General features: G+C 39.5%; 1 protein-coding gene across 13 annotated transcripts in view; it reads right to left on the reverse strand.

Moving 5' to 3' along the window:
- CAST (calpastatin) overlaps window positions 1–26,899 on the reverse strand; it is a 117,000-nt gene that overhangs the window by 79,367 nt on the left and 10,734 nt on the right. For 7 of the 13 annotated variants that reach the window (XM_082458087.1, XM_082458093.1, XM_082458086.1 and 4 more), the window contains exon 3: window positions 7,041–7,112. The exons of 3 other annotated variants lie outside the window; for them this stretch is intronic. In XM_082458087.1, the coding sequence (XP_082314213.1) occupies window positions 7,041–7,112 (72 nt within the window). Of the gene's footprint in view, window positions 1–876; window positions 1,051–7,040; window positions 7,113–26,899 lie in introns of those variants that run through there. 3 more of the 13 variants (XM_082458090.1, XM_082458089.1, XM_082458088.1) reach the window with 2 other exon arrangements.

A 26,899-nucleotide genomic window follows, 5' to 3' on the forward strand; every position in this document is an offset into this window, starting at 1 on the left:
TCCTTACTGACCTTCGCTGCAATGCAGAGGTTTTCTCTCTAGAAAACATCTCATATATCAGGAACTTTCCAGAGCTGCTGATTAAGCATTTCCCTTCCTCTGATGTAGGTATAGGTGGGTTCCTAGAGGGCTCGTCAGAGGCCCCAAGGTCCAGCCCTTTAAGGAAGTTTCTTAAACTCTGCCTCGTTTTCTCAAGCTGTAAAATGGGTATAAAGAACTTGCCTCTTACCCATTTATAAGTGAGGAATGCTAGGACCCTAACAATACAGAAAAGATCGTCAACTCTCCATGAAAACATTTCCATTCTTGAAAGATAGGTACAAAGTACCCCTCAGCGATGTCATCCGACCACAGTCTCAGGCTGTGTTCAAGGAAATAGAACCAAAACATGTCACAACATTTGCCATACCACACCCAGCATGTATCAGATAAACGGAGAGGTTATATACACAGTGAGCTCATTCTCTAAAACGGAGGTCATCACAGTGGAGGGGGCAGGGCTCGGGGAGAAGATTGGGTCTAACCCTAGAGATAAAAGTGCCAAACCAAATCGACATTGCTCCTGCTTTTCTTCTTTCAGCATTTTCTCCGGGTCACACAAACTCCTGGTTTTGTAACCCTACCGTGTAAGAGCACCAGACACATTCCCAGCCCAGAAGCCAGCAACAGTGGCGCCGACAGGGAGGAGGGGTCGACAAGTAACACAAGTGAACTTAGAACCCGTTTGGAAGGAAATAGATCCTCAAGGTTAAGAGACGGGTAAGAGCGCACGTCCAAGTCTGGGAGCCGTGGCAGGGTCCGAGCCTGGGACGCGCAGGGCCGGCGCGAAGGCAGCGCGGGCTGCCCGCCTGGGAAGCAGCCGAAATCAGTACTCACTCCGCGTCCGGCTTCCGGGCCCAGAGACTTCAGCGGGGTTTGGGGGATGTTTGCATTCCCGGTTGGGCTCGGCCCTCTCGGTTTCCGTTTGGAGCCTCAGCCCAGCCCTCAGAGAGGGAGGCGGCGGGGCGGCCCCAGGACGCGACGCTGGCCGCTCCCCGCCCCCTCCGCCCGCCCCCAGCGCGGTTCCGGGAGGGAGGTGCCCGCTGCCGCCGACTCATCGCGGGGCTGGCATCCCGGAGGCTGGCAGACTAAACAGCGCGGCCTGTGACGCAGGCCACCGGCCGATGGCAGAGGTCTACCACTCCTAGGATGTCGCCAAAGGCCCAAAGTGGGATCTTTGCAAACACACGCCCCCAAATATTACTTTTGAAGCTATAAATTAACATTTCACATCGTATAACGGATTTTTTTTTTAAAGAGCAGTTGAACAGAACTAGAATTCTACTGAATTACTGGACGTGATACATTATGACTAAACATTTCAAAATAACTAAGAAGGGATTTAAGCCACGGAATAAAATAAGAATTCATGAATTCATACTGCTATAAATAAATAAATGAATGAATAAGTATATAGGGGAGAAGGAAATGCTCTCCCTTAAAGAAGAATGCCAACTAATAAATGTAAGTGATGGGCTTAGAGAAAAGAGTTCTAGAATTTACAGGAAATATGGGAAGCCAACTTTTCCCAAAGCCGTAAAGCAATCACAGGGAAGACTCTGGACAGTGAGCTTGGGGTAGGAGTGGAGGAGGCTGCGGTGGCGGGAGGCTGAGGACCCGAGGCCTCAGGCCTATAGCTAGTGACAGCTGAGCAGCCAGCCCTTCCGCCTCCAGGCCAGAGGCGACGGCATTCGGAAGGCGGAGAGCTCAGGGGCACAGCGCGCAGCGGCGCACCCGCCTGCGCCCGGCAGTCAAAGCACGTGGGGTCCCCCTGACTTCTCCTGCTAGGTGTTCCTCACAACCACCTTGTTTATTATCAGTGTTCCTTTACTTCTGTTAAATAAAGGTGGCGAAGTAAGAGCCCTTCCAACTCTAATATTTTATTATAATTCCCTGAGAAGAAGACCCTGTCCTCATAATTCTTTTTTTTTTTAACATCTTTATTGGAGTTTAATTGCTTGACAACGTTGTGTTAGTTTCTGCTGTATAACAAAGTGAATCAGCTATATGTATACATATATCCCCATATCTCCTCCCTCTTGCGCCTCCCTCCCACCCTCCCTATCCCACCCCTCTAGGTGGTCACAAAGCACCAAGCTGATCTCCCAGTGCTATGCGGCTGCTTCCCACTAGCTATCTATTTTACATTTAGTAGTGTATACATGTCTATGCCACTCTCTCACTTCGTCCCAGCTTACCCTTCCCCCTCCCCGTGTCCTCAAGTCCATTCTCTACGTCTGCGTCTTTATTCCTGTCCTGCCCCTAGGTTCATCAGAATCATTTTTTTTTTTAGATTCCATATATGTGTGTTAGCACACGGTATTTGTCTTTCTCTTTCTGGCTTACTTCACTCTGTATGACAGTCTCTAGGTCCATCCAGCTCACTACAAATAACTCAATTTCGTTTCTTTTTATGGCTGAGTAATACTCCATTGCATGTATGTGCCACATCTTCTTTATCCATTCATCTGTTGATGGACACTTAGGTTGCTTCCATGTCCTGGCTATTGTAAATAGTGCTGCAATGAACATTGTGGTACATGACTCATTCTGAATTATGATTTTCTCAGGGTATATGCCCAGTAGTGGGATTGCTGGGTCGTATGGTAGTTCTATTTTTAGTTTTTTAAGGAACCTCCATACTGTTCTCCACAGTGGCTGTATCAATTTACATTCCCACCAACAGTGCAAGAGGGTTCCCTTTTCTCCACATACCCTCTCCAGCATTATTGTTTGTAGATTTTCATAAGTCTTCTTGATGAAAATTCAGCTTAAAATTCCTTTTTTGTTTACTGTCAGTATTTTCTCTGCTTTTTTGTTTCTCAAATAAACCTCAGCTCATCTAGGTTTTCCTGAGACAAAAGACAACTAGGATGACTTATTTGGGCCACTCCCCGAGAGGGATGAGCCCTGGGTCCCACAGCCCCACCGTTAGGCAGCATATCTCCCTCAATGAGGGTGAGTATGTCTGAGCTCCTCAAGAGTACAGGTTAGTAATTACATGGTTATGAAGTAAATTTTCCAAAGATTCTTGTCCTGCAGGACAGGTAGAAAGGGGCTCCCTTCCCTGGAGATGAAGAGGGATGTTATCGCTCCCAGATGTGCCGTGTCTATCCCAGTCCCTGAGGCTCAACCTTTCCCCCAGTGGGGACTCCATATCACCCACATCTGAAAAACTGGAGGGTATTTATTAAATAGAGAAAATCCTGGACCTACCCACTCCCGGTGAATCAGATTCTTGCAGCTTGGAACCTGAGGATCTGCATTTTAACCAGATTCTCTAATCGATGTTTAGGTAATCTAAGGTACAGGTGGTCTAAATTACCCACATTCAGCACAATTCAGCATCCTTGCTGCTCAAAGTGTGGTCGCCAGACCAGCAGCAGCAGCAACTGGGAGCTTGTTAGAAAAGCAGAAAGAATCTCAGCCTCGCCCCAGACTTCCTGAGTCAGAATCTTCATTTTAGTAAACACCTCACCGATTCAGTATGTACCTTAAAATATGAGAATTACTGCTCTGATCTTGTTTCCCAAACCTTGGTTATTTGTGTACTACCTACTTAATATTTTTTAATCTGCCACAGCTACATGTACTTAATATTTTAAAAAATAGATTTACTTTTTAACCATTAATCTAGCCTTGTCTTAAGCAAAAACATCCATGGGATCACGAGTTTGAAGTGCCAGTTTACTTTTCCTAGTACGTTAAAATACATGCAGAACTATTGAAATAGAAATGCTTGCCTGCTTAGCAAACAGAGTCATCAAACACACCGCATGTGGTCCAGCGGTTCTGTGGGTGAGGCTGACACTGAACGATAGAATACCTTCCACAATATGCAGAGTTTATTCGGCCCCTTAGTCATATTATGGATGAGAAAAGTAAAGGCCTGGGAGGAGGGCTGTGCCGCCAAAGTTAACACAGCTAGTTATGGCAGAACCAGGGCCAAAACCACAGAAGGACTTCTCTGGTGGGTGCTTATTCCTGTGCAGATTTTCTCCTCTCTAACTGGGAGAAAAGCTGTTTGTACCCTCTTCTGTTTAAAAGGCCTAATGTTGCTAAACAACCTATAATCAGTGATTTTCCTCCAGTTCAATTAGGTAATTCTCCTGTTTTCCTTTCTGTAGTGGATAGCTGGCAGCTGACAATACACTTGAAAAATCCTCACTACTCACCGATCATTTCCCACCTAATCAATAAGCACCTTCCCAAAGAAGAACCAGAGCATTCCCAACCCCAGATTCCCCGTGCAGCAGAGCTGAGGCATGGGACTTGCACTGGCCAATCAGCTGCGCCTCACAAGAGTGAGATTGAAAATAAGCCTGTGCGGAGGCGCCACCCACCGGTAGATCTGTGTTATGATAAGGCCTTTCAGCATTTGAGGTTGGCAGTGCCAGAGTTTCTGGCCTCCAGTCCTGAATGTGATAGGTGCTGAGCTGCGGTGGCAGCAAGGAGAAGCTCCCACGGTGTGTCCGGGCATTGTTCCTGGCTGTGAAACTACATTCCTTCTGCTGGAGCCTTCTGGATTTCTCTAGGAGCTACCCGCCATCCCTTAAGAAATTCCTTTTTAGCTTGAACTAGTCAGAGTAAATTCCAGTTGGAACTGATAACTTTAACCAGTACTTCTTAATAGCTGTGCTCTCCTGCAGAGGCATTCCTGATGCAAGTTCAACCTCGCTTTCCTCGCCTGAATAAGTTGGTGGTTACAATAGAAGCTGCCTGAGAACTCTTCCAGTAACACAGTTGCCTGACTGGATCGCAACTATTTTCTTATTTAATAAGAGTCTAATTTCTATAGCCTCATTAGTCCTCATTATTAATTTATCAAAAGTTTGATTTTAAGCACTAAACATAATAATTATTTTGAGCTATTCAGTAGAAATATCTATGCCACTTAAGTGCTCTGGATCCTCCAAGCCCAGGACTGCATGGCAGAAGTGGTATTATTTGTGCACATAACTACTGATTTTGTAAGAACTCTCCTAAAACAGTTCTGCAATACATGGTAACCATTCTATCATTAAATACTGAATCTTTAATACAGACTATGATTTTCTTAATAATTATAAAATTGTCACTTACTTTAACTTTCGAGTTGAATGTGTCCAGAATCAAGAAAACCAGGCCTAATTCTCACTGCCAATTGTATTTACTATTTTGTCATGTCATGTGTTGGGAGAATATTGTTTGCCTGTGTGTGTTATGATAATTAATTGTGTAATAAAATGCTTCAAGGGATCACAAATGCTATTACCCCCAGCTTTTCTGAATGATGCACGGGAATGATCATTTTTAGGTGATGATGATACCGAGCCCTTTCAATCTGGCATCAAAAGGCAAAATAAGAAAACTAAGAAAGCAGATGTATTTTTTTTCCTCTAATACTCTATAAGAGTTAAAGATATAGAAAGGAAGGAATGAAGAATTAAATCCTGGAAAAACTAATATTCAGGAAACTGGTGAAGGAAATTGAGTCAGGAAACCACAGTGAAAAAGAATAATCGAGAGAAGAATGAAGATAGGAGAAGGCAGTGTCAGAAGCCAAGGAGAGATAGAAGGCAGTGTCAGAAGCCAAGGAAAGAATTACAAGTGTGCCAGTAAACTAATACAATAACTCTGTGGCTAAATGTGTCCACCTCCCAGTTACACCTCCTCCCACAGCTTCCTGAGACCTAGCAGGGTTTGGGGAGGATGGCCAAATTCTTTGTAAGCATTCCGCCTTGAAATGATTGGATGATACTCCTGTGGGGAAAAATGATGGAAAAGGGCCTGCTTCTTACCACGAAATTCAAGGGAAAAACAAAAACAAAAACTAAGTGCGATTTTCCACAAGGTACCGACCCTGTAGGAGTTTAGGTAATGATAATTCTAGAAACCATTTACAAATGATTCACTAAACCTCATGAGGTTGGGGTTTTGCTAATGAGGCTTCTCATTTTTAGAGGCATAATTTAAGCATAAGTTAAATAAAGGTTCTAATACTGTAAAAGATAGGAAGTATCCAGAAAATCTGGAGACCTCCAAACAATAGAATATGAGAGCTACCAAGGGCAACCGCAGCAGAGATATGTTTGCCCAGAATCTTCTCATTTCTCAGCTGAGTTTTACTTTGGGTACTTTTTAGGAGCTAGGAGAGCAGCTGAGACTCCAGAAGGCACTAAAATACGAACTCTTCACCAAGCAAGTAACATCCATGAGAAAGTCCACAGCCCTCCATAGGAGAGCTACCAGTTTTAAAGGAAAAATGCTTATTTACAATAGTTGTCTAGGCAATCCTGAAATAGGTTAAGGTTTTTGATAATCTTGGACACACTGGAAGATCACAAGCTGAAATGGGAGGAACAAAACTATTTTATATATTGAAAACTGCTAGCTAAAATGGTAGTTACATCTTATCTTGAAAGATGAAATTTCAGTGATTTTTATAAGTTGCAAAGCTTTGTAGTGTTATATTACCAAAGAAGGCTCAATCAGAGTTTATAAGGTCCAGGACCTTGTGTGAACTGGAAACCTGGCTTTGAACCCTTCCTCCATCTTACTGGCTTTGTGATCTTGTCGAGGTTACTTAACATCTCTGAGCCCAGGTTTCCTCAGGTATAAAGGAATAATAATTATAAGGTTGTGACGGGATTACCTAAGATAATTATATAGCACACTTAGCAGACAGCCTGGTGTGGTTAATACTCATGAAGAAAATTTGGTGTGTGCAAAAGTCAAATATTATTTATAGATATTTGTGGTAATAATGAATATTTTTGGACACAATATTATATACCAGTAAGAATAATAACATAAATGGCTTTGTGAGGTTTTAAATCATTCAAATCATTAGTAAGAAATTACATGCCTCCCGCCTCACACTACCCCCACCAGCACAGAAATGATACTTTGTTCAAAAACTCTCAGTGATATATGGACACTGTTTACCTTCCCTACAAGTCCCACCCACTAATGGTACACCTGTAGAGTAGGGGTCTTTTCTCGCTCAGGAAATGACTGACCTTGGTGACCGGAGCTGTTCCACCAGCCTGAGTTCTGGAGGGTTGACTGCTCCCGAGTTTTGCCGCTTTTTTCTGAAAATAGGAAATATTAGTTTCTATAGGAGAAGACATCTTCACAATGTAGTCAAGTGTAAATTTTCCTATCAATACAAATATCTTTTCAAGCAAAATTCAGACTAATATACTAAGTACACAAAAAAAAGAACATGTTTTTATTTTTTCATGTCTTCGCCAGAAGACTATATAAATATTAAAAACAAAGAGTATTGTGCATTGAATTGTCTCCAGTTGTTCAATATTCAGTGGTTTGGAGCACTGCAGAAATCCTCACATGGGAATTGTCATTGTCCAACATAATGCACTCCCAGAACATCATTGCTCACCGTGAGAAAGTACGTGCTTTCTCTCTTACCCTGAGTGCCACGGAGAGCAGATGTTAGTACAGCCTCCACAGAGGGTGACTTAACAGCAAGTAGCAAAGATGGCAATACATCTAAAAATTTATCTTAGGGAAATAATATGACACGAGCAAAAGCCTTTTTTCTTCAGATATATTCATCACAGTATTCTAACATCAAAAAGCTAAAAACAATATAGGTAATAATGAATGTTTATTGAGTTCTTACCATGTGTCTTACCATGTGTTTAATTATTCTACTAGAATAATGAAATTATAGGTAATAATGCTCCAATAATAGAATATATCACAGCACTATTGTCAGTGCTCTGTTTAAGTACCATGTGTTACAACTTATTTAATCTTCAAATTACCCAAAATAAAGCTGTTATCCCCATTTTCTGGGTAAGGAGATGGAGAAATGGGATGAGTACACAACTTGGCCATGGTCACAGCTAGTCAGAAGTAGCATGTCTGTTTCAGACCCTATTCTCTTACCTACCTACACTGCCTCCCACATAAGGGGTTATGTTATGAACAGTTACAGGATGAAATATCATATGGTTATTTAATGATCAGGTTTAGAAGAATATTCTATTAAATGAAAGTATATTATTAATATTTCACATAAAGAAAAGTCACATTATAAAATAACATGAATGGTATGGTCTCAAGTTCATACGGGCTTATTTTCTAACAGCGGGGTTAAGAGTGCTTCATTGTGCTTTTTTTGTAATTTCTTATATAACTATAACTACTTAACTGTTGAAAGGACAATAAACGAGGCGGGGGGAGAGGTAAAATACACAGTTGCTTTCTCAACAAGGACTTGATGTCTTATATCTTTTACTTATGAATATCTATATTTCAAAGAAGCAAGCGTATAACGTTTTATAATGTAAAATGGTGACAGTATGATCCAACATCTATAAAATGTGAAGAATGTACTGTAAGAATTGAACACAGGAAGGATGATCATGCTAATTAGGTGACATATAACACAGTAAAGAGTTGTATGTCCACATGCATACAACTTCTGAAAATTTTTGAAAAATATATAATTGAGAACAATTTGGTTGCTTTAACATTTAGAAGATAGTTAGCAAAATTTATGTTGCTTAACTTTGTGAAAAATGCCTGCCACGGAAGCTTGAGCTGAAGCCTTCTTTTCCTTCAGGGCAAATACTACCTTAGCAAGAAGAAAAGACAGAACTTAGCTTGCTGTCCTCAAAGTACAATCTTTTTGTGTCCACTGGTTGACCATTCTCAGAGCACTTCAGGAAGATCCCCGAAACAACAGGGTGGACACATTTTAATAAGATGGGTATCTGAGGGCCTTTAGAGGCCTTTGCAGAAGCCAGGTATTACCTGTAGACCAAATAGTCTATCCTAAGCATTCATGCACTACCATCAACCAAAGGAAGAAAAAATCCTAGATAAATGGGATAGAAATAAAAGAGGCTGCTAAAAAGTTAGTAATTTGAGTGTGATATGGGAGATGGTAAAAGGAGGGGATGGCCTAAGTTTTATCCATATCACAATTCTCTTTTCAAAATATAAGGTGTCTTAACAAATAGCTTCTGATAATCATAATGTATACATGGATTCAGTGTAAGGGGTTGGATATAAGAAATGAAGACAAGAATACAGCATTGGGGTTATTCATTTTAATCTCATCCTCCAGTTCAACCTCCTCACTTTCCATTGAGGAGACTGAAGCCCAGAAAGGTCAGGTCAGTGTACACTGTTCCATAGCTGTCCCGCACTCTAGCTATTTAGCCTGTGGTCTCAGCTATAATCAAGGAAGGTCACATTGAAATCCTGCACTAACTACAGCTCCAATTCTCACAATCAAAATGCACATACCAGACTCTGATTTATCTGTAGAATTCCACTACAACACATTAGCTAAGATTTGCCCATGAGAATTAAAAAACTTGCTTTTTGGCTGAGTTATGATACTATTAAGTTAAAAATAACTATTTTAACTTAATACACATGCTGATTGTTTATATAAACTCAGCACACATGCTGATTTTTATTCTACCTGTATATAAACTTAAGATTTACTCTAAAAAATAATTTATTAATAAATTCAATATTTTTTAACTCAACTGAGGATATCTCAGATTTCCTGTGGGTATGACCCATTGAAGTTTGCCTTGCCCTCTGAGCTGCCTGAATTACTTAGTCTACAAAGGACCAATTTAGTTTAGCTGAAACAAGAGTAGAATTTGTAAAAATGATCCTCTATTATCTAATATTTATAAAGGCCTTAATAATGTCAGGCACTTAAAACACAACACAAAAGCTTAGAAATGCACATACATACCAGAGCACAGACCCCTTATTCTCAGATTAGTAACCATACAGATTGTTTTGGCTGATATAAGCTGTGGTTCTCTCTTCAATTGTGTTTGACTTCATGCATCCCTCTACTTATTGGACAGACATTTATTGAACCCTGGCCGGGAGCCTGGTCCTATTCTAGGCAGTGGGGATATAATGACCAATTAAACAAACAAACAAAAAAAGGTCTTACTCGCGTAGCGCTTACATTCCAGTAGGAGGACTTGGACTCTAAATAAGTCAACAAAAGCCAAGATGATTTCAGAGAGTGATGAGTGCTATAAAGTCAATAAAACAGGGTCATGTAACAGAGAGTGGCAGGCTGAGGGTTCCTTCAGACAGGATAGACAAAGAAAGACATTTGATTGAGACCTGACTATAAATAAACCAATCATGTAAATATGGCATGGGGGAAGGGAGGCATTCTAGGTGGATAGAGTAGCACATGCAAAGGCCCTGAGGTGGGATGGGATGGGTTTGGCAAGTTGGAGGAACAGAAATATGTTCCTGCAGCTGAAGCAAGGTGGGCACAGGCATACATGGTATGAGATGATACAGGATGCTGGATCAAGATATTTGGTCTGAAGTGATGTGGGTTCATTATGGCCCCGCAGTCAGGTGTGTTTGGGATCATCAGTTTCTTCCAGGCCTTGGCTTGCTTCCTGGCCTTCTCTGAGTACCATCTAGTCCTTGTGAGTCCTCCCTTGCCTCCATGTGAAAAGTTCTCGAAGTCCTTTGGCTTCACATCACCTTGTACTTAGTTTTGCAGTGTCTTCCTCACCCTCACTCTCTCTTACCCTCACCATCAGCATCGGTCCTTAGAAATCCCACTCTGGCCTGGACACATTTCTCACCCAGCTAGGTCTGCATATTCACAACTGTGATAGGGCTGGATCTACCCTCAGACAGAACAGAATTCATTTACTCAAAGTAAGTGAAAACTCATAACAAGCTCACTCATACATGATGCTGCATTTGTCTTAACTCACAGGTATGCTCTGGTCTCTAAAAGATTAAGATGTTAAATGAGAACACCAATCCTAGGATAATTCAAATTTTGAGTTAAACTATTTTTCTTCATTTCCATAAACCCATAGACTAAAGGTTACTGAGCAGATTTTCCCTTGCCATTCAATCACATTCCCTCTAATGTTTATGAGCGCTTCTTTGTTTAACTTAAGTTTTATAGAAAGGAAATGGTCAGGAACAGCTTGCCCTCATCCCTCTATATCAGGTCGCAGGCCTGGCTGAGTGATTCCTTCCTTGCAGGACAGCCTGTCACAGGGCCTCAGTCCTGATGACTGACAGGGGCAGAAGTGTAATCGTCCACACCAGATTTACGACTCTAACCCCAGGACATCAAGTCCGGTCCATTTACACAGAACTTGTGCGATTTCTCCTGCTCGGGTGCAGACTCCTGAGTATACACAGGTCCTGTTCCCATGGACTATGAACCCACACCTTCTACCGGAAGCAGCCTCCCCCATCTCAAAAGAGCTTCAGAGTCTGCCAGCCAAAAGACCCGTAACCAGGCAACTCTGCTTGCACAGACAAGATCGATAAAGAACGCACATATTAGATCCGTCCTATCTGCTGTGGTAGGAAGACATGAAAGGAATTAATGGCATGCTTTTCTTGTATGTTTGTTGTGGTTCATAATAAAAGGTTTTATGGAATGAATCAGAACTCAAGTCTTAAAAACTGTTTTCAAGTAACAATGAAATTCCAAGAGCCAGGCAGAGCTGTGTCATTCTCTCCTAAAATCTCAGGAAAGGCCCCTTAAGTGAGGTCTCATGTCATCCTGAGACCTAGTGACTCTGTAAAGAAAAGTGCCGAATTCTCTAGAATAATGGTCCTACTTTTGGACACATGTGGCAGGAATCCTGGCTGCACCGAATGCCAGCTGTGAGACCTCAGGCAAGTTTATGAGCATTTCTAAACACTAATTTTCTCACCTGAAAAATGAGAATAACCCTACCTGTACCTCAGAGAGAGACTGAGAGGATTAAATGAGATGAGGTATGGCCTGAAGTCTGTGGCCCACGTGTTGGAAAACCCTGCTCTGAAGAGAGAGGCCCAAGGCCTTGAACAGGTAGCAAGGGGACAGACTCCCCTCTCCAGGGCAACCCCAGTGCATCTAATTTCAACTCATGAGGGGTCTTAGTGGCTGTTGAGAATTTTCTATGAGCTTTTGTTATTTATATAATAGAAAAATAATTGTTTCTTCAATGGATAGAAAGCGATTTTTCTTTAGGACTAGCCATGATTCTATTAATGGATGCAGTTACTTGGAAACAGTTTGATCCTTTTGAGGTTTGCTTTTAAGCGTTGTTAGGTTGGACAAGAGCAGCCTTCAGATAGAAGTAATTTGTTTTCAATACAGCAGTGATACCCTTCTGAGTACTCTACCCAGTGATTCCGACTGGTGAGAACATGTCCTGTTCCTGGCCTTGTGTGAGGTCTGAAGATTACATGAAAATATAAATGCAATGCATCTTCTAAGCCCACAGTCAGAGATACTATGATTACTCAATAAATGCTAGCTAAGGGAAACCCGGGACCACTTCCAGGGTTGATGCTGAAAGGCCTACCTAATGAGTTAGGCCTACCAGAGCCAGATCAGCAGGTCCTGATGTTCGTGTATCAACTGTCAAAGATGACGGCCCCTCTGGACCTTGCTCTGATAGGTCCCATAGGTGTCGTCACTGTCACATGGTGTGTGAGTGTGGGCGTGTGTGTGTGTGGGGGTGTGATTTAGGGTCAACAAGATCTGCAGGAATCGACATGACCTCAGTATGTTTCCTGAGAGTGGCAAGGACCCTTCTGAGGTACTACAGGGTGTCAGGACAGGATATGGAACAGGTGATTTCAACAGCCTTGGTGGCACATTTAAATATTAGTAAAATATCTGGAGAACACTAAAACTCATTAGTAAATGAACAAACAAGTAAGTCGGTGAGTAGGCTTATAAATGAGAAAAATTTAACTCAACTTCATAGTAAAAGAAGGTACTTCAGTTTGTAAGCTGGGCCACAACCTCCTTTCAAATACAGCTTTGTTTCCTTTTTACATTAATGATGTTCTTAGGTAAGAAAATTTGGATTAAAAAGGAAGGAGTGTTTCTGCCTTAAATAACTAAAGAAAACCCTCAACAATTATATGCAACAGTGGTTTTCAGAGGCTGGACACCAGGCAGCAAGGACAGTGCTCCCTGCGAGGGAAGCAAACCGGGGCGCCCTGTGATCGCCACAGCTTACCGCCTGCAGAGTTTCCAGCCGCCGGATCATGCAACGGCTGTCTGTCTCTCTGGGTTGAGGAGATGGAGCTGGGAGTTTGAGGGTCAAGGGCACTCGAGGGGCTCAAAGGGAGGGCGCCAGAGAGGAGAGCTACAAAAGTGAGCTCCAGAAATCTGCATGTGCACGCCTGTGAGGAGAGCCTGAGTCTGGGGAAAGAACACCCAAAATGAGCAGAGGCATAATCACAGGGGCTCCCAGGGACCAGGAATAGGACATGTTTCCAGCAGTCAGAATCACTAGGTAGAGAATGCAGAAGAAAAAGTAGGACTGGGATTTCCCTGGTGGCCCAGTGGTTAAGACTCCATGCTTCCACTGCAGGGGGCACAGGTTCAATCTCTGGTCAGGGAACTAGGATCCCACATGCCATGCGGCACTGGCCAAAAAAAAAAAAAAGAAGAAAGAAAGAAAAGAAGAAGAAAAAAAAAAAACAAGAAAATGTAGGCCTCCTCTAAAGGCTGCTCTGTTCTAGCCAAACAAAGATTAAAAGCAAACCCCAAAGGATCAAAGTGTTTCCAGGTAACTTAACTGTGTCCCAGAACAAAGGTCAGGAAAACTTAAAGCATCTGTAAAGATCTGTTTATCATCTAATCAAAAATCACAAGGCATGCATAGAAGCAGAAAAATACAACTTTGTTTTCCATACACAGGAAAATATAATGTTCAAAAAGCATAGTATCTTGATTGCAGGGCTGACTACGTGAATCTACACATGTAACAAAATGGCATAGAACTATATATACATGTACCAATGGCAGTTTCCTAGTTTTGCTATTGTACTATAGTTGCAGGAGATGTAACCAATGGGGAAACTGGGTGAAGGATACACGGCACCAGACATACTATCTTTGCAACTTGCTGGTAATCTATAATTATTTCAAAATAAAAAGGTTTTTAAAAGTATGTTCAGGAGAGACATAGCAAATATCTTTTAAAAAATCACCCAAATCAAACTTCTAAAGATAAAAATGTCTGAGATAAAAAATACACTGGGATTAAGAACTGATGAGACATTGCAGAAGAAAAGATTAGTGAACTTGGAGATATAGCAATGGAAACTATCCAAAATGAAACAGAGAGTGAAGGGCTAGAGGACAGGGAACAGAGCATCAGTGAGCTGTGGGGCAACTCCAAGCAGCCCATACGTATATAACCGCAGCCTCCAAAGAAGAGGAGAGAGATGAGGAGACAAAACAAAATATTTGAAGAAATAATGGTCAAAACATATCCAGATTTGATGAAAACTATAAACTCACCAATCCAAGAAGCTCAACAAATACCTTGTAAGAGTGAGGAGTTGGGTACGAAGAAAGGGTCAAGTTGGGTTTTAGATTCCCATCCCCTAAAGATTCCAGTGATAATGAAGTCAACCTGTGGGTGAGAGTTCTTCTGCCCCAGCTAAGACACAGTGCCTTTCCCTGCCATGAAGGTGTCAAAGAGTTCCTGCAGGTTGCAATCCAGCGATTCTCTCTTCCACCCCGAAGTGTGAGAAAGGGAACTGGTCCACCTTTCCACCAAAGTAATAGCCCTCAAGAGAAAGCAGGCTAGGGATTCTCCAGTTTGCAATAATCCGTTACATAACAGATTAGATGTTATATTTGACAGAATTTGTGAGCGCACAAATACACAAGAACGTTTGCATTAAATGAACGTCGAAACCCTCAAGGGTTCAACTTGGTAGCTGACACATTCAAATAATTGCTCAAGCCATTTTTAAAATCCTGTTTGTTGAATGGTCTTCAGAAACTTCAACACATTATTTTTAGTTAATAGTTTTTTTCTTTCTTAGTATTTTCGAATCAGTGCATTTTTAGATCAGTGGTGTCCTAGGCTTGATGAAATGTAGTATTTTTCAGGATAAGAACTCTCGTTAAAATATATGTTTTGACACATTTGTTGACAAACCAGTTCCATTAGTTAATAGTCAGTCCCCAAAATGAAAAGAAATATTGTGTTTCCACATGAAAACACATGCTTTATTGGAAAATAGTATCTAGGAAAAGACTGTCTTTCAAAGGGAGGTCAGATACCCCAACACTAGCAATTATAAGGCTGTGACTCTTATTCGCAAATGATCTTTTACACCATGGTTGTAAGTAGTCTACAAACAAGTACAAGTTGCTATGACTACAGAAGGAAGTATAAATGGATGCTACCCCCAATGCAATTTGGTAAATAGGATATGTTAGCCCCCTGGGAAACACCGATAAATAGGTCATAATGATGTCTTACTATTAACTCACAACCTAACATAGAAATTTACTCAGTGAATGAAACATCGCCTCCACAAAGCCCTTAATAACACAGGTTATGGTGGCCAGCACTGAATTTTTTTTTCCTGATTATTCAGTGCCATTCATCGTCTCCAAGTGGAAGTCCTTGAAGTGGTCTAGCTCACGTCTTTCTAGTCTCGAGATGGCTGCATCGACTGGGAGTCAGGAGAACGCTATCTTTCTCCTGGCTCTACCTCTGCTGTGACTTAGCTTCCTTCAGTGCTTCGTTTACTATCCATAAGGAGGGAGCAGCTGTCCCTACACTTACATTTTAGATCCAAGGGAATGGGAATGATTTCATCTTGTTTTATGATCTTCCTGAGTAAAAAGAGGGTATAATACAAGGAAGAAAGAAGGCAGTGAAAAGTTAGAGAAGTGAGTTACAAAAATTGACAACAGTGGTAAGAAAGTCTATGGAGTTGGCTTTAGGTAGAATTCTGAAAATAGATAATTTTATGAACAGTTTTGGATACTAGTTGAAAGTATAGACTCTGGAAAATATGTTCCATCCTGGCTCCACTATTACATAACTGCGACCCTGGATAGGTTATTTAATCAAGTTGTGCCTCAATTTCCTCATCAGGAGAATGGGGTGGTTGTAAGGGGTGTGTGTGTGTGTGTGCATGTGTGTGTATGTGTGTGTAATGCCTATATATGTGTTAGCTATCAATATCAAATGATCGATAGTTCTCTACTACCTTTATCAAATCTATAAAAGTAGTTCTTACATCATTCGTTTTCCCTCTTATTAAACTACTTCTCACCAAAGTGTTAATAATTAATATATTATCCCTCCTAGGAACATCCACTATTTAAAAGAGGACCCAAGGGAAGGCAATGCTTAACTCAAAGTTTAAGGAAGTTGTTAATGGTGGAATTTCAGCCATCAACAACAAGCCAACTGGGAAAATATTAGATGATGCCTCCTGAATATATCTACTCGATAAGACTGCCCCCACGCCAGGGGTGGGGATGGTGTGTATCTCTAAACCTCTTTAAGTTGTATGTCACATTTTTTTTTTGCATTCTTGTATTCACATATGTATGTCCTTTTCAGAGAAAAAGATCAGTTTTCATCGGATTTTGAAGGGACCATAAACTAAAAATAATTAATAATCCTTGGGACTTCCCTGGTGGCACAGTGGTTAAGAATCCACCTGCCAATGCAGGGGACATGGGTTTGAGCCCTGGTCCGGGAAGATCCCACATGTCATGGAGCAACTAAGTCCGTGCGCCACAACTACTGAGCCTGCTCTCTAGAGCCCGCGAGCCACAACTACTGAGCCCGTGTGCCACAACTACTGAAGCCCACGCGCCTAGAGCCCGTACTCTGCAACAAGAGAAGCCACTGCAATGAGAAGCCCAAGCACCACAACGAAGAGTAAGCCCCCACTCGACGCCAACTAGAGAAAGCCCACGCACAGCAACGAAGACCCAACGCAGCCAAAAATAAATTAAAAAAAAAAAAATCCTTGCCCTCTAAGCTGCCTTAGTGCTTAAAACCTAATTCTCTGTCCATATCTAAGAAATGCACTTCTAGTCAAACACATGCACATGCGCATGCACGCGCGCACGCACACACACACGGTGGTGGCAGCCGCCTTACTCTAGAAGGTTCCAAAGGAAAAAGACTCACATGTAAAACACTTCTCCCTTTAAGGTCTAAGCAGACAGATGCATAAATTTAGTTTTGATCATTGTTAAAACACTCTCTTCCGTTATTCTTTTATTATCTATGCTGTTATTCTTTTCCCTCTGATTAAAAAAAATACATTTAGAATAAAGAGAAAAGTAGTAAGAAGAAAACGTAAATTACTCCAAATCTTACCAATCAAGACAACTACTTTCAGTTATTTTTCTATTTTTATGCAAATACGAAAATATGCACAATCTGTTAAATACATGGAATTGTTGGTCTTTCATCATTTTTCTTTACCTAACATAAACATGTTCCTCCATTGTTAAATGTTCTTCAAAGCATGGTGTTAAAGATGCCTTAGTCATTATGTTTGTGCTGTAACTTCACCAATTCATTATGGCTGTACATTTGTTTCTCCCCTAGTTTGTTATTATTATAAATAAAGCTATGGAGAATATCTTTGTACATAGTTACCGAGTACACCTCTGATTATGTACTTGAAACAAATTCCTAGAATTGGAATTTCTCGGTCAAAAAGATTTAATTTTTTTTCTTATTCATGACTCTCAGTCACTTATTTCTCATTTCTAAATACCACTTATGTCTTCATTAAAGGAAAAATTTAATCATATTTCTAACATTTCTAATCTTATAATTTGTAAGTTTTCAAATATTTGAAGAAATGTATATAAAAGTCAAAATCAAGGCCCTTTCTTCTTAAAACACAAACACACACACACACACACACTCCTAACATATGCTCATTCAGAAAAACAAAGTCGGCATGTATTATCACTGCTGAGACAAGAAATATTTTATTCCAACTGAACACTGTACCACAGCAAGAAATTTCCTCCTTTTAACCACTGGGTGTCCCCTGAACTGTATGTTTAAAGTTAGGCGCTATTACCAGATCTATATAACAAATAATTCAGCAACGTCTCATCTCATAGCTGGTAGTAAGAACCCTCATTATTTTTTAAACGCATTATTTAAAAATTTAGCCATTCAGCTTTCTACTCGGCTTTCACTTTTCAGTGAAATAGATGTATGGTTTCAGACTTTACTGAGTCTACTCAGTGTTTCAAGAAAGTAAGCAGAAAAAAAAGTAACAGAATTGTATTCAGAGAAGTAATTTTTATCCCAAGCACTATATGAAACCAAAATTGGAATGTGAATATGAGATCACTTTAGCTTTCAGTTTCCTGTAAGAAAAGTGTTTTCTTTGAGACTGTATTTGCAGATTTCAGAGTGATATATTTCTGGAATGTACTAAAGTCCAAATATTCTGCATCTTGAGCTCAAATTAGACCACTTAGGAGTATGAGGCTTGATTTGCAAAAGAAGGAGAACAGGGGTGCCTAATGTGAAAAACGAACCAGGAAGTCTACATTCTTAACGATTAAGATAAACATATGTTTAGAATTCACTCCAGAGTTCTTTCCAAATAATGTCTTTCTTATTTGATATTGTAATAAATGAATCCATTTACCTGTAAACATCTGGCAAACAATCCAAGAAATCTGTACCATGTGATGCCATCTTGGTCACACTTATCTCTTTTTGTGTGAATCAACACTGATTTCAACTTTTATTTTTTATTTTTTTGCTTTATCTGATGTTTGCTATATAAATGCATGTACATTGGAAGGGAAGAGCAGTCATCTATGCAGAATCTCCACTTACTTAGCACCCTGTCAAACATAACAAGAACAGCTCCCAAGGGAACCTACAATACCCCAATCTCCAAACAAGACACCTTCCTCAGCCCTCACAATTCTAGAACTATTATCAGCCTAGACCCTTCTTCCAGCCTCCCCACAGATGGCACTGCAACATCCAGCTTCCCCCCCCCGCCCCTTTAGTTGCTTCTTCTTTCACTTGTTCACTGGTTTCTCCTTCCTACATCCTCCACGCAGGCATTTATCAACGTTTGCTTTTAGTTTCTCTCTTCTCTCTCTACACTCTTTTCTTTGATAATTTCAACCAAGAATTTTGGCAGTGAGGGTTAGAAAGGAAGATGGAATGTGAGCTTGAGCGGTTTCAAAAGAAATAGTTTTAAATAGTTTATGATGAGGAAGACTAAACCGATAAGTAGTCTAAAGAGGAGTCATTAAATAAAGAGTAAAAGGAAGGAGGGAATAGTTGAAGGAACAAGGTCCTAGGAGAAGTGGGAAGAAATAGGGTAAGTACCAGCTCCCTGCACCCAAAGCCTCCCATGTGGTTCAATGATCCCTTGAAACTGCAGCACCCTCGATGTGCTTCAGAGCCACCCTCCCTGCCCCCAGGACACGGTAAAGCGGAGTTGGCTAAGGGATGGGGTTGATGGGGGGCATTTTAAAAATAAAGGAAAAAGGAAATGAGAAGAAGAAAAAAGGAAGAAAAGCTCATGTGTGCCAGGAACTGTGTTATGCGCTCTATAAGAATTATGTGTGTTACTCAAAATGTGCTCAGAAGACCACCATCAGAAGATATGAGTCACCTGGGGTGACTGGTAAAAATACTGATTCCCTGATCCCACCTTGGATCTGATAAATCAGAATGTTTGGAGATGGGGTCCAGGAGTCTGAAATTTTCATACTATCTCCAGGTGATTCTTAAGCATGTTAAAACTTGAGAATCACTGCATCATCTCACATAATGTCCTAGAAGATGAGGGATAGAGAGTTTTTAATAATTTTTTATGACACTAAATCAGTGCTTTACACATTTACTAAGCATTCTGTAATAATGCTGATTGAAACATAAAAGACTTTATGATGTCAACTTGCTGAGAGAGTTTGATTTCACAAATGAACTGTTTTTGGAAGGCCATAACAAGCTATTATGTACATTTGGTATATGATAAAATATTATTGACTTTATGACAAGAATCATACATATTCAGTCCTTAGATGACACAGGTATCTTGCTATGGGCACAATTTCAGGTAATCATCCCTTTCATCCCCTTTGAATCAGTCATTCCTGTATCTTTGAGAAGCTAATAAAGTCTAGAGATAAGACTGAAAAAATATAAACTTTAAAACAGGATATTTCAGGACTCATATTTAATTGACTTGTCCATCAGGTTTCCAGGACTTATGATCTATTCTAAAGTCAATAAATTTAACTCCTATTCAATTCCTTTGATATTTTGTTAACTTTGATTCCAATTTCCTATGCTATAAGGTACACTCTTCAGAGACAATTTTGGTGGGACCTAAGATCTTAGGCAATTAGGCTCATTACTTGAAAGTGCAAGAATGAAGGGTATTTTATTGCTGTATGATATAATGTTGATATATTTATATGTTCTTTTATAGAGGCAAAATGCTTAACTATTTTTATTAGCCACTCCCTACTACTTATATAACATTTTGTATATCACAGATTCTTAATTTAAAAGCACATTATTTTCATATTCTTTGTTAAAGAGGGACTGTACTTTCTAGCAATTGGCATATGTTTCTGGGTGTTACACAGAGTTGTTTTGAAACAAAAGGACTACTAAGCTTAATGAACTACCACACTTCCTTCCTGTTTTAATGGGAAAGGCTTGGCAATATGTAGTCAACAAAAGAATTTGAGTCCTGGTTAGAAATCAATAAGGGGCTCACTTTTATTGCTAAACAAAGTTCTCTTCATTGCTTAGTAATAGTACTAATAATAAGGCAACAACAATAATAATAGTAGTAATAATAATAACAATAATAGCAGCTTGCATCTATATGGCACTTCGTATGTCCCAGGCACTGTTCTGGACACTTTATATGCTTGGTCTCATTGATCTTCACATTAACTTATGTAGAGGCTATTATTATCTCCATGTTACACATGAGGAAGGTACCCTTAGTGAAGCAAAATAATTGGCCCAAGAACACACAGCTAGGAAATGGCAGAGCTGGGAGCAAGTCCATGCAGTGGGACTCCAGAGTCTGCACTCAGCAACTACAATGTGCTGCTTCCGTGGGAACCATGGAGTGGGTGGCAGGCTAACTGGATTAGGAGTGTGGCTCTTCAAAGCTTCCACAGCACATGAGAAAGAAGATGCTCTCACTATGGTCTCAGAATGGCAAAGAATTTTTCTCCTGAATTTTATAAGCTTCCTGCATTTTTCTCAGAATTCAACCTGAACACATGTCTTAGGATAAATAGGCTATTTGAATGTCTACATAATGTCTGGTATTTTAACTGTAGGTTTTGAACTTAAATTCATGGATTGCTCATGTAGACACATTTGGTAGGCTCCACATAAGAAAATACTAATTCTAATACCTATGTAAATAAGTTTCACCCACTGAAAGGCAAGCAGTAACCTATCACGATGACATACACATAGAAGAAGGCAAATGCACCAGAAATCACACAGAGAAATCCCAGAAAAGAGGAGACATAGAATGCCTCCTCCAAACTGATTATCTCCAAACTCGTAAACCTCAAGCCCGTCTGTTGAAACTCACGAGGAGCTACACACAGTTAATAAACAGAACAGAGTCGGAAACGAAAGCCTATTTCACAGGTTATGCCTGAAGAAAACTAGAAAAGAGGAGAGTTGATTCAAGAAGCTAAAGAGTATCATTATGAGACAACGCCAGGAATTCCTAGTGTAAAATAATCTCGACAGCAGTTTCTACTCATCTTCTCACAGAAGAGGATGGAATTTTACCAAGCAACAAATAAAGTTAGGGAATTGCCAAAATCTAGGCAAAATCTCCACTCTAACTGTAACTGAGCAGGACCCTAGGGGGCCTTCCTGGGAAAGACCACCTCCCACTCCCCCCCACCCCAGTCCTCCACCGGCCTCTTGTTTGTAGAAAAGCTTTAGCCTCCTAGGCCTTCCCTGAGTTCCCAAGAATAAATTTGATCAGAGAAGTGAGAAGATGCAGAAACAAAGGAACAGAGTCAAGCAAGACACATCATTTTCCTGAAGACTGAAAGAGATGGTAAATCTCATAAAATGGTATACTACAAGAAGAAAATTGCAGAAAAGAAGTCTGCATCCTTAATAGGAAACATGATGGTATTACCTTCATGAAACCCAGGTAGAGAGCTACAGATGCAGAGCAGATGGAGATGGGACGATAACAGAGTGAAACATAAAGAGAGGTAAGGGAAGATTAGATTAGAGAGGGGTACAATGAAACAGGAAAAAAAGGCAAAATTTAAACCTGTAATGGAAATTTCAAGGAGCAGAATTTAGATGACAGAAATAAAAATATGGGGGATAAACTTCAGAAACTCGGAAGAACGCAAAGGTAAAGGTCAAAGAGAAAACTGAGGCAGGTGATTAATTAATGTTTAATCTCAGAATTATATGTATGTTTAAAAAGAAACTAAAATAAGAGCAATAATTTAAAAATAGACATTCCAGGAAAAAATTAATAGAAAAACACATATGTAGGCACGTCCTGGCAATTTTTAAAAATTGTAAGAATAAAAGAAAAAGAAACCTCATATGCACCAAAGCAGGAAAAACAAGCTTCCTAAAAATAAATATAAGGCTTCCCCAGACATCTTCTCTATAGCACAAGAAGTCAGAAGACCATGGAGCAACAGGTACAGAACTTCAAGGGAACAGAACTGTTACCCAAAATGTACAATTTTGTACTAATTTCTTGTGTGAAGCCAGCAGAAAAACATGCTTAGGATCCACACAGACACAGAAGATCACCATCCGTGTTCCTTCGCAGAAAAAAATTATCTTAAAAAATATTCTAGTCAATGAAGAAATAAGTCAAAATTTAGAACTAAAAAATGGGAACACTACAGTTGAAAAGGATTTTGGAACTTCCTTCAGTGAGTTTAGCCTTCCAGATCAGACACCCAGGGGATTCTGGATCTCTAGGTAAGCCAGGTGGGACTGCCCTTGGGGCACCTGTTCAGCTTTGCCTCCTTCTTGGCACTGGGACATGAACTTGTCCAGCCACAATCAACTCCCCACAGTTAAAACGGACAAGAGATTGTAATAACCTATCACTCCTTAAAATAACATTTGCTGTGGCACTCTTCCAGAATTTGCTAAGGACGGCTATATCACTTGCTAGTGGGACCACCGACCCAGCAAACTTCTTGAACAAAAAACACAGCATAAAATAATGACCAGATTAAATGCTATATTAAATGCCAAGGTACTTAAATACAATTCTCTATGTATTTAAAAGTCACACACAATGATGACTCTTTTTGATTGGAAAAGATTTATCTATCACAAAGCACACTGTTTATCATTTTTAGTCTAGGCCCTGTTAGGGATGTTCCTTTGTTATCTCAGCTTAAACATAATATATACACATAGAAAAAAGATGTAGGAAAATACTCAAAGATGGAAATAGTGGCCATCTCTCTAGGTACTAGAAGTCTAGATGGTAGTGTTTTTTCTTTAAAATTGTCAGTACTTTCTAAATTTTCTTCAATGGTTATGTTTTAGCTGTATGATCATTAAAAAGTTACTAAAATCAGTATAGTATATATAGTAATTATGAACACACAATATCATCACATTAATTTGAGAATACACATAATTTCATAGCAGCAGTTATAACTTAAGTGGTAAGACTAGGTAATACTTTTGTTTTTTACAAGTACATATTACTTTTGTGATTAAAAAAAGACTAATTTCATCAAGAGAAAAAATGTTAGAAAGAAATTTTAAAATGTTGGAGTCATTCAATAATTATTCATGCACTTTTGAAGGAGGAAAGGTAAACACTGAGGAAAAGAATGCCACCAATGTTATTATGGTAAAGAAAATTTATCAAATATCTTTTCCTTTAAGGCACAATTTCAACTCTATTATCTCTCATTTTTTATCCATAAAAATATATCCATTATGAAATTTGAAGTTCTTAAAACTGGCTCTGTGAAATCATGCCCATCATATGCTTTATTTTTTGTTTGTTTGTTTTTATTTGTTTTATTTTTAACTTTTTATTATGAAATAATTTTACATTTATAGAAGAGTTGCAAAGCTGGTACAGAGAGTTCCTGTATACCCTTTATCCAGCATCCCCTAATATAAACGTCCCATCATATGCTTTAAATTCCATTCCTCAGGACTTCACTGAAATATGTTGCTAAGATGCTTACACTCACCCAGTGTGGCCAGATGTGTCAGTCAAATACATCAAATAGATTTGATTGCAGGTTTGTGAAGGCTACTTTGTTCCACTGTATTTAAAGGTACTAATAAATGTTTTCAGTTTTCTTTTTCCTGCTCTCTAGTCATTTTATCTTTGGCTTGTTAGTCCACGCAACTTTTGGTTTTACAATTCCTCTACATCTGAGAAGGACTTAACAAGTTCATAACGATTGTCATAAAAAACAAAAAAAATACATTCTCATAGACACTTACTCAACTCCATCCTCAAGCATTTATATTGCAAATGCAACAGGACAAATGATATTTTAGTTGCAAGAGTCTATTAAAATTGCTGCAGACCTCCTAGGATCACTTAGTGGTTGAACAGGGGTCATACGCAAGACAGGTAAGAGCTATTTAATGGTAGCAGGAGAAAAAGAGCTCTGAAATTCACACAGCTGCATTCATCCCCAGATATTTTTACATATGACAATATAATAATGGTTCTTGCCTAACCCTAATCATTTTTACTCCTGGTTAAATCTTCCTGAAGTCCTCCTCTGTACCTTTTTTCTTGCATCTCCAAATGAAATGCAGCAGAGCAATGAAGGGAGAAGGAAAAAACACTGAGAAGTACCCCTGAGCATAGAAAGCACATTTTCAAACGGACTTTGTTTCAAAGGCCCGAGTTTGTCCTTGGAAGCCTAACCAATATGTTTGCATATGCTTGGGGACAGAAAGTTATTCACCCTTTGGAGGTACATGCTAGTTTGAAAATGGATTACCAAAAACCCAAACTAAGCTTCTTAATCTCACTTCTTGTTCAACAGAGCAGTAGATGAGAAAATATTTGGGAGAAAGAATCTGTTTTGGGAAACTTTGCTCTGGTAATCTTAAGAGGATGGTAGCCGACTGTGGGTGGTAGGATAGGCAGATTACAAGTCCAGATTGCACATGGTTTTATAATCATGAACATAAAGGCTAAAATAATGCCTAATGTAGGATGGTTTCCTTGAATTGTCTCCAGGGCCATAGTATGTCATCAATGACTTAACTGCACATGACATAAAGAATTAGAGATTCTTTAGAGACAGACCATATTGGAAATATAACTCGACTACCAAATTATCACACCCACACATCTGTCCACCCTATCAAATAGATATGGGCAGAATTTGGTGAGATAATAAACAATCTTCAATCTCAGACTATCTGAATCTCTGCAGTGATTTATGCCACGGAAGCAGGGCAAAGCCTCTATCTCCTCTCTTTTCTTCTGCCAGCTGGGACAGAGCAGAACAGACCGATATGACCAGGCTCTGGCACAAGTGCAAGAGTTGTAAATCTGAATTTCTCAGAAGTGTTATGAAACAATGTCAGACTTGCCTGAATTGCTGATAAAGGATAGAAAAATTCTTTCTTCTCCCAAGGTGGAAGTTCAGCCTTTCAGTTTCAAAAAACTGAAAGTACAGTCATCATACTGACACAGAAGTTTCAAATTCTCCCCTGGCTGCATTGATAACAGGACTACTTATCAGTTTTCCCAAGCCCTTTGTAAATATGAAAATAAGGCACTTTATAGTCCGGATATATAAAAGACCTATCACCGGGCAGTTGTTGCCTAAACCAACAACGCCTGTACATTCAAGGCGTAATATTTAAGCTTCCACAAAATAACATAGTTGTTGAGAATAATCCTATAAGAACTAGGCCACTATCCACTTGATTGTATTGGAAAAGAAGATTTCCTTTTTTGTGCAAATAGTTTAAACTTGATAAATATTAATAGAGAATAATATCTAAAAACATTATTTCCTACTCTGGAGAATAAAGAGACACTATAGTTTTCAAACAGGAAACTATTTGATAGATAACTTATCTGGGAATATATCTAAAGAGTAGGGTTGATGGGGAACTGAGTGATATTATATAGATTTTCATGCTAGTAAAAGGGGAAAAATGTGGTATTTTTCCCATGGAAAAAATTTTTAAATAATATAACCAAGAAGCAGGATAACATCTTAATAAAAGTTTATTTTTACTTTGTAAAGAAATCTTGCCTTCCATGGGTACAAAAACTTACTGCAAATTTGCGTGGTAAGAAATAATCTAAAATATATTTTCATGGGTGTTGGTAATGGAAACAATAATAGACAGCTGTGGACAAAACCTTAGTGCAGAATTCATAGCAAGTTCTAGTCATAATGGCTTTCTTCATACTGAATATATTGAAATATATTGAATATTTCAAAACTGCAGGAAATAAGCAGAAAGAGGAGCTAGATTCCAGATTTCTGGAAACATGTTAATAATATAGAGAAAAATAAAATGATCACTTTTTGCTTTCTAAATTTCCAGCTACCTTTCAGGACCTGGCTCTTTTACAAACTGGAAATGATGATAACAATTTCTACTGAATGAAGATGAATGTTCCATTGAGATTTAAAATGTGAAAAGCAGAAAAAGGAAGGCAAGCCCAGTACCCTTCTGGAGGATAGAACTTTCACATGACTCTTCCATGGAGACCAGGCCATGTTAACAGTGCACATAACGGGGCATCATTCAGTGAAAGGAGAAATTCACAGGCTCAAAGAAAACCCATCTCAAAGTGAGGAGGTTTGGTTTCTAGTATTTCCACAGAATGGATCCAAGTAAAAATAGTCCTTTTCTCTCCCTTTTGTTTATGAACCTGAATGACTGGTTTAATCTAGGTTATCACTGTCCTCCTTTCACAGTGACTCTCATAAAAAAAGATTTCCTTTTCAACTATAGCATTTGGTTTCCCCTCCTACATGTTTTGTTCACCAAAACAAACAAACAAACAAAAAACAGTTAAGATTCACCAATTC

Source organism: Balaenoptera physalus (genome assembly GCF_965194825.1).
Source record: "Balaenoptera physalus genome assembly, chromosome: 3".
NCBI classification, from domain to species: Eukaryota; Metazoa; Chordata; class Mammalia; order Artiodactyla; family Balaenopteridae; genus Balaenoptera; species Balaenoptera physalus.